General features: G+C 42.1%; 1 protein-coding gene across 2 annotated transcripts in view; it reads left to right on the forward strand.

The window, feature by feature from the left end:
• The window catches only part of lrp1ab (low density lipoprotein receptor-related protein 1Ab), an 87,639-nt gene that overhangs the window by 69,259 nt on the left and 4,834 nt on the right, over positions 1-13,546 (forward strand). For both annotated transcript variants that reach the window (XM_032521656.1, XM_032521657.1), the window contains exons 47-80: positions 411-530; positions 716-829; positions 972-1,121; positions 1,209-1,331; positions 1,583-1,699; positions 1,828-1,956; positions 2,070-2,195; positions 2,361-2,501; positions 2,619-2,806; positions 3,732-3,915; positions 4,013-4,098; positions 4,493-4,612; positions 4,744-4,931; positions 5,028-5,233; positions 7,239-7,427; positions 7,796-7,944; positions 8,173-8,266; positions 8,459-8,575; positions 8,722-8,841; positions 8,946-9,068; positions 9,161-9,286; positions 9,675-9,791; positions 10,539-10,645; positions 10,777-10,909; positions 11,030-11,152; positions 11,240-11,362; positions 11,461-11,598; positions 11,727-11,864; positions 11,992-12,111; positions 12,196-12,455; positions 12,545-12,723; positions 12,830-12,936; positions 13,128-13,247; positions 13,370-13,546. In XM_032521656.1, the coding sequence (XP_032377547.1) occupies positions 411-530; positions 716-829; positions 972-1,121; positions 1,209-1,331; positions 1,583-1,699; positions 1,828-1,956; positions 2,070-2,195; positions 2,361-2,501; positions 2,619-2,806; positions 3,732-3,915; positions 4,013-4,098; positions 4,493-4,612; positions 4,744-4,931; positions 5,028-5,233; positions 7,239-7,427; positions 7,796-7,944; positions 8,173-8,266; positions 8,459-8,575; positions 8,722-8,841; positions 8,946-9,068; positions 9,161-9,286; positions 9,675-9,791; positions 10,539-10,645; positions 10,777-10,909; positions 11,030-11,152; positions 11,240-11,362; positions 11,461-11,598; positions 11,727-11,864; positions 11,992-12,111; positions 12,196-12,455; positions 12,545-12,723; positions 12,830-12,936; positions 13,128-13,247; positions 13,370-13,546 (4,752 nt within the window). The remainder of the gene's footprint in view (positions 1-410; positions 531-715; positions 830-971; positions 1,122-1,208; positions 1,332-1,582; positions 1,700-1,827; positions 1,957-2,069; positions 2,196-2,360; positions 2,502-2,618; positions 2,807-3,731; positions 3,916-4,012; positions 4,099-4,492; positions 4,613-4,743; positions 4,932-5,027; positions 5,234-7,238; positions 7,428-7,795; positions 7,945-8,172; positions 8,267-8,458; positions 8,576-8,721; positions 8,842-8,945; positions 9,069-9,160; positions 9,287-9,674; positions 9,792-10,538; positions 10,646-10,776; positions 10,910-11,029; positions 11,153-11,239; positions 11,363-11,460; positions 11,599-11,726; positions 11,865-11,991; positions 12,112-12,195; positions 12,456-12,544; positions 12,724-12,829; positions 12,937-13,127; positions 13,248-13,369) is intronic.

Raw genomic sequence — 13,546 nt, forward strand, 5'->3', positions numbered from 1 at the left:
TAATAATAATAATAATAATAATAATAATAATAATAATAATAACTAAAACAAACAAACATAGAAGGGTTCTACCGCTTCGCGATTTGAACCCTAGCTATTAGATCATTAGGTTATATGAGAATGAGTGCTAATATGTGACTATAGAATAGCCAAAGAGAAAGTGACTACCAGGAAAATAATTTTCAATTTTGAGCTAAGTACAGGAGTGGAGGTAAATTTAGTGTGGTTTTTTTTCTTTACTTTGTGGTCAAATATTTTTATTAATTTAGTATGTTTGATACAGAATATGTAGGAGTGCTAATCCATTTAATTTTTAAAATAGTGAATCGCTAGATTAGACAGTATTTTAAATGTGCAAAAAAAGGACTCTACTCTTTAGCAAACTCTAATCCACTACTGTTCCTCCACAGCCAATCGAATTTGCAAGAAAGGCTACAGGCGCTGTATGAATGGCCGCTGTATCGGCCACCAATTCTGGTGTGATGGCACGGATGACTGTGGTGACCACTCAGATGAACTGCCCTGTAACAGTAAGCTACTTATGCCCATTTTATAGCTGCAACTTATTGAAAAATCATTAGCTAAGCTTTTGATAGATGCACAAAGAGAAACCATGTTGGCCTGGTATCAGATTTTGCCCACGCAACACTGATTCCTTTTTCCTCTTGCTCCCCATTTGTGAAACAAAAAACAAAAACTTGTGTGCGTTCTGCAGTGACACTGTGCAAAATAGGAGAGTACCAGTGCAAAGATGGAAGTTGCATCTCCAACTTCAGTCGCTGTGACCAGGTGGTCAACTGTGAGGATGCTAGTGATGAAATGAACTGCCGTAAGTAATCTACAATAATGATTTAGAAAACATTGTTAAAGGGGAAAGCTGAGCTTTAAAACAAAAGAGATTACATGAGGGAAATTAACTTAATGTATTGGTCAAGATTTATTTTAAATTGGCATTTTCCCATTTTTATCAGAAACCACCGATTGTTCCCGTTTCTTTCGCTTGGGAGTGAAAGGAGTGTCCTTCCAGAGCTGTGAGAAAACTACTCTGTGTTATCTGTCCTCATGGGTGTGTGACGGCAACAATGACTGTGGAGACTTTTCAGATGAGAGAAACTGTCCAGGTTGTGTGTTTTGTTCCACTCTAAAATATGTTTGGCTTCTCTTGAATTGTCAGAGATTTTACATTATGTTTTCTTGTTGTCTTGCAGATAAAAGGAAGCTTAAATGTCCAGTCAACTTCTTTGCTTGTCCCAGTGGTCGCTGCATTCCTATGAGCTGGACCTGTGATAAGGAGAATGACTGTGAGAACGGAGCTGATGAGACGCACTGTGGTCAGTCTACAAAGTTGTCCTTAAGTACCATTTTTTTTCCTGAAAACACAAATCATACCAGAAAAAACAGACAGTTTATCTTTAGTAGTAATAATAATAATACATTTTATTTAACAGCGCCTTTCTGAGCACTCAAGGTCGCTTTACAGACAATAAAAGGCTTCCCATTGCACATAGAAATCTTGCGGTGAGAGTGAGAAAACATTTTTTTTTTTTCTAAAATACTGAGCTCTCTTTCCCTCCTTTTGCAGACAAATTTTGTACATCCTCCCAGTTTGAATGTGGAAACCACCGCTGCATTTCCAGCCACTGGGTGTGTGATGGCTCTGATGACTGTGGTGATGGATCTGATGAGGACCAGAAATGCAGTAAGTGACACATTACTTACTCCACTAATTTAAAAGTGTTTTCTCCCACGTGCAGTGGAGGCATTTGACTGTATGCATAATATTTCCTGATATTATCATCATGTAACTTTCCCATAATGTCGTCACAGAATCCAAGACCTGCAGTCCTGAGGCTTTCCAGTGTCCCGGCTCCCACATGTGTGTGCCTCAACGCTGGAAGTGCGATGGAGACAAAGACTGTCCTGATGGAGCTGATGAGAGTGTCAAGGCTGGCTGTAGTGAGTAGGACAGTTACATAAACATGGAAAAATGGAAGAAAAAAACACCAAACAGAAACTCTTCCAACACAGTTCCATGTCCATTAACAATAGTGTGTTTTTTCTACTTCCAGTGTACACCAACAGCACTTGTGATGAGAATGAGTTCATGTGCCAGAACAGGCAGTGTATCCCCAAGCACTTTGTGTGTGATCATGACATTGACTGCTCCGATGGCTCAGATGAATCCCCAGAATGTGGTGAGTGTAATGCTGAGAGAGAAATGCAGAAGGACTGAGCAGAAAGATAGAAAAGTTTGACCACAAAATAGGTTGTGAGAGAATGTTGTTCATGATTTTTATGTATATATATTTGTACAATCTTGGGTTGAGGCTAATGATAAACATACTCTCGTTCTGGTGTAGAATACCCAACATGCGGTCCAGATGAGTTCCGCTGTGCCAACGGCCGCTGCCTCAACCAGAAGAAATGGGAGTGTGACGGAGAGTTTGACTGTCAGGATGCTTCTGATGAAGCTCCCAAGAACCCTCGCTGCACTGACTCGGGTCAGGATTATAATCTGCATTCTTCTCTTAATAACTTATATTTCTTTACCAACATCATTTTATATATATATATATATATATACAGTAATGTAACATGACACTTTTCAATGATTTCAGAGAGAACGTGTAATGAGTCAGCCTTCATGTGCCGTAATGGGAAGTGTCTGAATGAGACTCTGCTGTGTGATCGCAATGATGACTGCGGAGATGGCTCTGACGAACTCAACTGCTTCATCAACGAGTGTCTCAACAGTAAGCTGAGTGGCTGCTCGCAGCTCTGTGATGACCTCAAGATTGGCTTCAAGGTAAGCCTTCTAATTGGTTTAGTTTGAATGTTTCTCTCCCCTCCCGAATTTTCCCCGATTGACTTTAATTGGCCAAGAAATGATGTGTCTTATACTGTAGGTACACAGTTACTTCACAGACAAATGGGGTGTAGGCTATTAATGGTGAGTTAGTTACCTGTAGTGGAAAGGTTGGGAACCATCACTTCAGGCATGCGGTTATGTAAGACAAAAACATGTTTCAGCTTTCTTTGGTCAAAAGTTAGAGGCTAGACTTAGAACAGCTTGAACTCTGTGCGAACTCTCCTGTCTGTGGTGTGGAGACTGGGGTCAGAACTTTATTTGAAAATGATAAGGAATGAATTGTTTACCCAAAGGATTCACTTTTGTGGTGGTGGTGGTGTCAGTATAAGTTCATCACAGATTTGAGTGCGTGCGTGCGTGCGTGCGATTGTGTGAGATTTCCTTTGTGCACATACTGGCTTAAGAAAGAAAGAATAGAATTTGAGAGTGTGAGTTGTAGTTCTTTTAAAACACATATGTGCTTATGAGAAGTGACAGTTTAAGCTGATTTTTACTCGTAATGAATAAATGTTTTTTGCAGTGCCTTGTGGTAAAATGATGTTCATGCCACTTTTTTGAAAATCAGCTTATTTTTTACCCGTGCTCTCTGTTGTAAGAGTATTTTGCGAATGAAATTTGTACCTATTCATACAGTCTATCTGACTGCAGCAACTGGATTTCATGACAGCGTTGAGAGATTAGTAACACTACATAGGAATTGAGCAACAATTTGGCTTTCGATGAAAGGAAAAAGCACATATCAGGTTTACTGACAGAGGTTTTGTCGCAAGCCCTTGTAATTGGTCCAGACTAAATATGAGAAGTACAAGAACCTGCAGGCACAGCGATTTTAACATATCTACCATGCTCTTGGCCCCTTCAGTGCAGGTGTCATCCTGGTTTCCAGCTTAAGCGGGACGGGAAGACATGTGTGGATATAGACGAGTGCACAACCACCTACCCCTGTTCTCAGCGCTGCATTAACACACACGGCAGCTTCCACTGTCTCTGCGTGGATGGCTTTGAACTCAGCCCCAATGACCCCACCATCTGCAAGTCTACATCAGGTAAGGCGCCACGCTTGTGTGGGTTTTGCATTTTGCTGGTTGCTTGAAGACAATTCCATACTGACGCAAATGTTTTCTGTCTGGTATTTGTGTATAGAAGAGGAGCCCTACTTGATCTTTGCTAACCGGTACTACCTGAGAAAACTCAATCTGGATGGGTCCAACTACACTCTTATTAAACAGGTGAAACCCTCAGTTCTCAGTTTCATTTCATTTATTTATTTATGTCGAACAATCAGTATTGTTGCACAACAAAACAACATTTTTAAACCATAGATAAAACACAACCAATCAGAAATTAAGAGCATTACAAGGAGCAGCCGGAAGCAAATAGCTTATTTGGTTCTGCCCCTTATTACACAAAATCATACTATTACAAAGTAAATAGATATGCAAATACAGAATACAATGTTTCAGTTCTTACAATAACTAACAACAATTCAACAATTGTTAATTTTAGTTAGTTTTAGTTTTTCATCCACCTAAAGGCCAGTTTGACCTACTGAAACACAACAAGGTAAGGTTCTTATTGTTAGAACTTGATTCACCTGTTAATACTGTTCAACTTCTGTTTTAGGGTCTGAATAATGCAGTGGCACTGGACTTTCACTATGCAGAACAAATGATCTACTGGACAGATGTGACCACTCAGGGAAGCATGATCCGACGCATGCATATGAACGGCAGCAACATAGAGGTCAGTAAAAAAAAAACAAATAAAACCATTTAGCCAGCCAACACATTAAGCATTATAGTTGCTCCTTTTTATGGAAGTCTCTGACCAGAAACTTTATTATTGTCTAACCCTGTGACTGACTGACATGGCAGGTTTTGCACCGGACTTCCTTGAGTAACCCAGATGGCTTGGCAGTGGATTGGGTTGGCGGGAACTTGTACTGGTGTGACAAAGGCCGGGACACTATCGAGGTGTCAAAACTCAATGGGGCCTACCGGACTGTGTTGGTCAACAATGGCCTGAGGGAACCTCGTGCTGTGGCTGTGGATGTTCGCTATGGGTGAGAAGCACACCTTATATAGGTTTCACACTCTGGTTATGGGAAATTTCATTTAGACTAATTATACTGTAACTGTCTTTATCACTTGCTGGTTAGATACCTGTATTGGTCTGACTGGGGTGATAACCCTCATATTGGAAGAATTGGGATGGATGGCACCAACAGGAGTGTCATCGTGGAGGATAAGATTACATGGCCCAATGGACTAACGCTTGACTTCATCAATGACCGTATATACTGGGCCGATGCCAGAGAGGACTACATTGAGTTTGCCAGCCTGGATGGCACCAACAGACACACAGGTAACAGACCAGTTCACACTCTGACATGGATATCTTTTTCTTAGTGCTTAGACCAACTTGACCGGGTCACACTTTCCCAACTGATTTTTGACTCTGTGGGACTCCAGTTGCATGCATTGGTCTAAATATTGGTCTGTAGAAATATAGAAGAAGTTTTATCAGTTAGTTAATTATTATTAGTTATTATTAGTATGTGTGATTACGTGTTTTTAGTAAGTAGAAAGTAACATTTAAATGAGAAGTTATGTAGGCAAGAAGCTGATGAGTGCCATATTGTTGCATCTTTGAATTTATTGATCTTTTAAATAAAGCTGGTGAGGAACTGCTTTTAAGTGTTTTTTATCTGGTCTACTTAACAAGAACAGGAGGATTTATGAAACCCCCCTGGTAGTGAAACAAGGAAGTGCAGGGAAGTGCAGAAAATTAATATTCAGCCGATTAGGCTTTGCTGTGGCTATATTTTGTTGGGTGACAGGCTAATGGGCTGGTCAACTGTCTGAATGAATTTCCTCTTGTCAAATAGTTTGGGAGTCACCAAGAATAAGCACGCAGGTCAGATGTCATGCAGCACAGGCCCAGGGGACAGAAGTCCTTTTTTGTTCTGACCAGTGAGGCCTCTTGCATGTATGACGTCTGAATAGTTGTTTAGCACACTCTCTACAATAGTTGATATTGTCAGCCAACCAGGCGTGCAAAAGAATTGTGTAGCACAGTGTCTGCAGTTCACTTGCTAAGCTCTGCTCAACACATATAGATGGCTATATCATTCTATCCTCCCTTGGATTAAGAATGTACATATATTGTACAGAGCGTTGTACTGGGAGTGCCCGACATGTTTTGAGCATGCTGAGGGTTTCATCCAACACAATGTTCCAACAGCTAAACTGCGCTGTTGGAAGCTTGTTCCAGGGAAAACTACTATTTATACAAAATTACAATTCATGAAAGGTATCTGTCTTGTATTAACTTGTGGTGTTAGTCCATCAGTAGTTTGTCCAGCGAGTTATTCACCTATCCTTTGACACACACACACACACACACACACACACACACACACACACACACACACACACACCAGTATGGCCTTGTGTGTGTTTGCAGAACAAGACTTGACTTGTTTGAATTCTGATAAAGAATGACCAAAGGGAGCTTCAAGCTAATCCAACTAATATCACAGTTCAACCTATTGTTGTAAAACTTCCCACGTCACATGATATGTTATCAATATTTTAGTTGCTTAAAGCATCTTACTTGTTATAATCAATACTGAAACCACAGTCATCTAATGACAGTGTTTTGAACTTGTGCCATGTGTCTTGTTGCATGTGCCGATTCTTGCGTTTGTGATGTACTAGGATTGCATAACAGAAACTAATGGTGTGTTTCCATAATGCACCAGCCTCAAATACTAAGAACTAACAATAAAATGACAAGAAAGTGGGAGCAGAAAAGGTGCAAATAGAGTATAAAGCCTAACGAGGCATAGAAACCATTATATTACACACAGAGTGGAGCCGCTGAAGCTGTGCACCCCACCCTGCCTCAGTTTTACATTAACGGGTCAAGATTGTCAGACAGTTTGTATATGGGATACAACAGCAAGAATAAATAATGTTTGATTACCAGAATCCCGTCATTGGTCATTTCTAGAATACCATGGGAAATTGAGACATGCATTATGAATGGGAAAATTCAGGTATTTACCTTTTTCTCATATTAATTTGATTAGACAATAGCCTAACTGTGGTTGTCTGCACACGTCTCCACTTTTTATGTACACCTCAAGTTCCTTTCGTTTGGGAAGGCAGAATGTATACAATTAAAGAGCATTTTTTTAAGCTAAAAATATTTACAAATTAGGTAAAAAATTGTTTTTTGGTCACAGAACTGCACTGATTAGTTATAGAAAATCATTTATTAGGACAACAGTTGGACACCGTATGACAGATTTCCTGTACCTAACAACTAATGAACAATGTGATTTAATGTTTGTCTGTTTGTTCAGTTCTCAGCCAAGACATCCCCCACATCTTTGCCATGACTCTGTTTGAGGAGCACATCTATTGGACTGACTGGGAAACAAAGTCCATCAACAGAGCTCATAAGTCTCTGGGTACCAACAAGACCACCCTGATCAGCACCCTGCATCGGCCCATGGACATCCATATTTACCATCCCTACCGCCAGCCCGAGGGTAAGAGAGACACTGTAGTAAGAAGTGTGTAGCAATGGATGTGTAAAGGTTTGGGAATTTGACAGAAAATAACATGTACTACATCTGACCTTGTACACATGATTACATGTAAGTTAAGGTTAAGTTAAGGCAACAGGGGAAACAATGAAACAGTTTTTTTAATCATATTTATTTCAATACCAAAATTAAATTTCAAACTGATTTTACCTACCTTTGTTGCAAAATAATGTGACATCTACTCCAAGAAATACATTTGGCGGTGTTATGGTTCCCTACTTTAATCAAGCTATCATATAACCTCAGTCTTGGACTGAAAAACAGTGGTTCAGTCAGAGGTTAAAACATTTCCCCTCTTTCCTTCCTCCCAGTGCTCAACCACCCGTGCCAGACAAACAATGGTGGCTGCAGTAACCTCTGCCTCCTCTCTCCTGGAGGAGGCTACAAGTGTGCCTGTCCCACCAACTTCTACCTGGCCAATGATCAACGCACTTGCATGTCCAACTGTACAGCCAGCCAGGTAAGGAGGCAATATAAACATCATCATCAGTGTAAATATCGCTAAATGACTACAGTTGATTAGTGAATTTTTGTATCTCAATGTCTTGCTGTGTCTTTTTTGATGAACTCCTTATGCCTGTTGATTGTCTATTGACAGCTGGCTGGCGGCCCAATGATACAGTAGCTAGCTGAGAAGCTCTAGTGTTATGCCCTATCATCACCTATAATTTCCCTCTTCCTGCTGTAGTTTGTGTGCAAGAACGACAAGTGCATTCCTTTCTGGTGGAAATGTGACACAGAGGATGATTGCGGAGACCGGTCGGATGAGCCAGCAGACTGCCGTAAGTGTTTGAGAAAGATAATTAGGAGATGTGAGGTGTCACCTCCCTGTAACGTGGGTGTGATTTGTTTTGATCTGAACTCATAAGCATAAAAGGGACCATCCTGCAGGGAGGAGCTAAAGTGTTAAACATTATTGTAGTGGAACTTTTCAATGTGATGCTGAGAAACAATAACTCCTTTTGTCATGACAGCTGAGTTCAAATGCAGACCGGGGCAGTTTCAGTGTGGCACTGGCATCTGCACCAACCCTGCCTACATCTGTGATGGAGACAACGACTGCCAGGACAACTCAGACGAGGCAAACTGCGGTATTGTATACAATTATTAATTTCATCCTCAAATAATTATCTTACACATTTAATTCCCTGTATCCTGCCTTGTCTACCATCACCACTTAGTTGCTCATATCTGTTGCTTGTTTCTCCGGTCGCCTGCCTGTTTAACTGCACCGCAGATATTCACGTTTGCCTGCCCAGCCAGTTTAAATGTTCCCACCCAAGCCGCTGCATCCCAGGCATCTTCCGCTGTAACGGCCAGGACAACTGTGGAGAAGGAGAGGATGAGAAAGACTGTCGTGAGTAGAAGCTTTTTTCTTTTTCAGTTGCATTTGAGAGATAAATATATATATATACAATAATAATTTCCCACAATAACTATAAATCTTATTCCCTCCAACAGCTGAGGTCACATGCGCACCCACCCAGTTCCAGTGTGCCATCACCAAACGCTGCATACCTCGTGTCTGGGTGTGCGACCGCGATAATGACTGTGTGGACGGATCTGATGAGCCTGCCAACTGCAGTAAGACTCCCATTTTATTTAGCATTTTGTTTATTTTGAGTCATCCTAATGAGCTCTCAGATGTAACGGCCCCAAAATGTTTCCCTCTCCAGCCCAGATGACTTGTGGTGTGGACGAGTTCCGATGCAAAGACTCCGGACGCTGCATCCCTGCTCGCTGGAAGTGTGATGGCGAGGACGACTGTGGCGATGCATCAGATGAACCAAAAGAGGAGTGTGGTAAGAATATTGGATATAGGAGGGTCTGGCGAGTACACACAGCATTCCGGGATGGGAGAAAAACATGCTCTGGTTTATTGCCATTTCTTTAAACCAATTACAATCGTCTTGGGCAGTGCTAGGCGCCGGATGGAACAATGGTGCCTCTGCAAAATAGCCTCGGGAAGGAACTTGTTCGGAAGGTGAGGCACATCCGGCCGAAATTAGGGACATCTGCCGGAATATCCGGCAGCATCCGAACAATCCCAGAAATGAAAAGGCATCAATATAGACTAAAATTAGACAGATGCCACTGCCAGAGGCATTTGTGTCACTGATGTTTCCAAATTGGACTTATTTCTTTTTCTTTTTATGTTATTGACTGTAACATTTTCAATGATTTGTACAGCTGAGAGGACATGTGAGCCGTACCAGTTCAGATGTAAGAACAACCGCTGTGTACCGGGCCGCTGGCAGTGTGACTACGACAACGACTGTGGGGACAACTCAGATGAAGACAAGTGCAGTAGGTGTCACTTTTTAGCTCGGAGACGACAACTGTCAGCATCTGTTATCTCACCTGGTCCAGTGTCACTTACAGTCATGCCTTATCCACTGGTCTCTGTCATTCTGATGCATCTCACTTCATCTGTCATTTGTTTCATTTCATACTGACCTGTTGGCATGAGCCAGAGGTAAGTGACTCCACATTCATATGTCACCTCTCTAATGTGTCTCCACTTTCATGCTCCTGTCCATGTGATCACCACCCACCTGAGAGAGTTTGCAAGCTGAGCTCTAAAGAGATTCCTTTTGGAACGTTGCTGTTCTTTTCCCCCTTTGCCACATGATGCTACTGCTTAAGACTTCAATTTAGTCTTTAATGCTGTCTTTGATTACTACCACAAATATTACATATGGAAACAAACAAATAACTCTAATTAAATCAGGTATGTTGAAAATACATTAAAATTAACATAACAGTGGGGCACCTGGGTAACTCACCTGGTAGAGCATGTGCCCTATGTACTGCAGCCCAATCTGCGCCATATAGGCTGCAGGTTCAATTTGTCATAAAATAAAGGACTAAAATGCCATAAGAAACTTTTACATTGAGACTAATTGAGCTCCTTTCATTCTCTCACATCACCTCCTGCAGCATCTACAGTCTGGTTGTTTCAACCCTTATCCTGTGTTTTGTGCTGAAGGCTAAGATAGCAACCTTATTTAACCTTGCGTTATGTCACTGACCTTCTTTTTGCCTCTTCTGTAGTGCCTCGACAATGTTCAGAAAGTGAGTTTGCCTGCACAAACGGCCGCTGTATTGCCGGGAGGTGGAAGTGCGATGGAGACCATGACTGTGCTGATGGATCTGATGAGGTGCAGAAACCTTATACTTGGGTTTCTTTTAAATTATATATTGTATTTATCTGCAAAGATGGTTGAATTATATGTGTTCAGTATTTCTGTAAGTATAAAAGCTGATCCTGCTTGTTGTGATATTTCTTCAGAATGGCTGTGATCTGAAGTGTGACAATGACCAGTTCCAGTGTAAAAACGGACATTGTATCCCCATCCGCTGGCGGTGTGACGCCGACCCGGACTGTATGGACGGCAGCGATGAGGAGAGTTGTGGCAGCGCTGGTAAGTGTACGTTTGAGTTTGTAAATGTTATTTTGAATTGTATTAATTTGTACTATTACAAGTGTTTGTTTGTGTTTTGTCTGCCTTGCAGTAGTAATCATTTATTTCTGTTCTTCTCAGCTGGGCGTCACTGCCCTCTGGATGAGTTCCAGTGTAACAACACTTTGTGTAAACCCCTCGCCTGGAAATGTGATGGGGAGGACGATTGTGGGGACAACTCTGACGAGACACCCGAAGAGTGCCGTGAGTGCAGGCTTGTAAATCACACACGTGTTGAATGTCTGTCTTCATATTTTGTCCTGACCTATCCTTTCTCTGTTCGGCTTTTAGGGAAATTCCAGTGTCCTCCCACCAGAGCTTTCCGCTGCCAAAACGACCGTGTATGTCTGCAAGTGGCAAAGAGGTGTGATGGTGTCAATCACTGCAGCGACAACTCAGATGAACTGAACTGCAGTAAGTTGTGGAGTCATTTAAGTCCCTGTGAAATCCCCTCCTTTCTCAACTCTAAGGAGATTGCTGACGTTTGTGTGTCATGTGTCATGTGTCTACAGAGGTCCCTCCAACTGTTCCCACATGTGAGAAGGACGAGTTCATGTGTGCCAATGGAAGATGCATCAGCTCCACTTTGCGCTGTAACTTCTTTAACGACTGTGAGGACTACGGCTCTGATGAAATCAACTGCAAGACAGGTGGCTCATGTCAAAACTGATTTCTGTATTATAGCTTTACACAGATCTGATGTTTCATATGTTAAGCATTAGCAGAATCCCTTAGATTTTAGAATCCACTCACGTTTATTACTTATGTTTGTGTTTAGACACCAAACTAAATGACTGCAGGAGTAACAGGACTCAGTGTGGTGATGGAGACGAGGCCCACTGTGTCACCAACAGAACAGACTCCTTCTGCTCCTGCAAACCAGGCTTCCAGAAGACTGGACACCAAACCTGTAGAGGTGCATATGCACAAAACACTGCACCTGACAAATGATAACTCGCTTCAAATATTTAAACACTTTGGAGATGAGCTGGGCTGTGATATTTTTCTATTTAATATTTTCCTCTGGCTCCCTTTTTTCTCAGATAAGAATGAGTGTCTGCAGTTCGGAGTGTGTTCGCACGTCTGCAACAACACTAAAGGCTCCTACAAATGCAGCTGCCATAAGTACTTCACCAGGATCAATGACACCTGCAAGGCTGACAGTAAGGACCAGAACTGAATCTGCTTTATATGCTGCTTATAGTTCAAAGGCAATCCTTGTGATTTTTTTCCTCTGCTCCTTCCAGGCATGAACAGCAGTCGACAGATTCTCTATATAGCCGACGACAATGAAATCCGCAGCCTGGACCCCGGCATGCCCAACTGGCGCTATGAGCAGACTTTCCAGGGCGATGCCAGTGTGCGTATTGATGCAATGGACCTACACATCAAGACCAACCGCATCTTCTGGACCAACTGGCACACGGGCCGCATCTCCTCCTATGAACTTCCAGGATCGTCCACATCATCATCCTCCTCGAATGAGGGCAGGATCACAAACCTGCAGGTAATGCTGGTTAAATGTGTACAGACACACAAACTCTTCATCATACTTTTACAAACACATGCTATGACCACCTCTCTGCTCGTATCCAGATCAAAGAGCTGAAGATGCCTCGTGGGATAGCAGTGGACTGGGTGGCTGGTAATCTGTACTGGACAGACTCTGGTAGAGATGTAATTGAAGTGGCTCAAATGTCAGGCCAGCATTGCAAGACCCTCGTTTCTGGCATGATAGACGAACCTTACGCCATCGTAGTGGATCCTCAGAGAGGGTAAGAGAGAGTGTTGAGCTCTCTGATGTTGGCTTAAGGGCTACAATCCAATCCAATAAATGATTTCTTTTGTTTTTGCGTGTTCCAATTCTGTGTTTCCCTACAGTACCATGTACTGGGCAGACTGGGGGAATCACCCTAAAATTGAGACGGCTGCCATGGACGGCACTCTGAGACAAACTCTAGTTCATGAGAACATTCAGTGGCCCACCGGTCAGTATTTCATTAGCACTATATGATTTATCTTAATCTCGACATGCATGTTCTTTCTAAGCAACTTCCTGCTCCACATTCAAAGTTAGATGGCTTTTATTCTTGGGAGCTGACAACCAGAATGACAGACTTTTATTCTATATAGGTTGTCATGTCTTTTTCTTCAAGGCTCTTCCATTCTATCTCTACAGGTCTGGCTGTGGACTACTTCAACGAGCGTCTTTACTGGGCAGATGCTAAACTCTCAGTGATTGGCAGTGTCCGTCTGGATGGCTCTGATCCTGTCATTTCAGTCTCTGGCATCAAAAACAGTTGAGTAGTATCTACACTCAAAAACAAAACTGGGAGACATGAAAGAAATCTGACAATAAAACGTTCCCTGCTGACGTTTCTCTCTTTAACCCATTTCTCTTTGTTTCCCTCTCATTCCCAGACCTGCTACATCCATTTAGCATAGATGTCTTTGAAGACTACATATATGGGGTCACCTATATCAATAACTTTGTCTTCCGGGTGAACAAGTTTGGCAAAGGCCCCATGGAGAATCTCACCACAGGCATCAACCATGCTACTGACATTGTTCTTTACCACCGTTACAAGCAGCCAGAGA

Source organism: Etheostoma spectabile, chromosome 7 (assembly GCF_008692095.1).
Source record: "Etheostoma spectabile isolate EspeVRDwgs_2016 chromosome 7, UIUC_Espe_1.0, whole genome shotgun sequence".
In the NCBI taxonomy this organism is placed as follows: domain Eukaryota; kingdom Metazoa; phylum Chordata; class Actinopteri; order Perciformes; family Percidae; genus Etheostoma; species Etheostoma spectabile.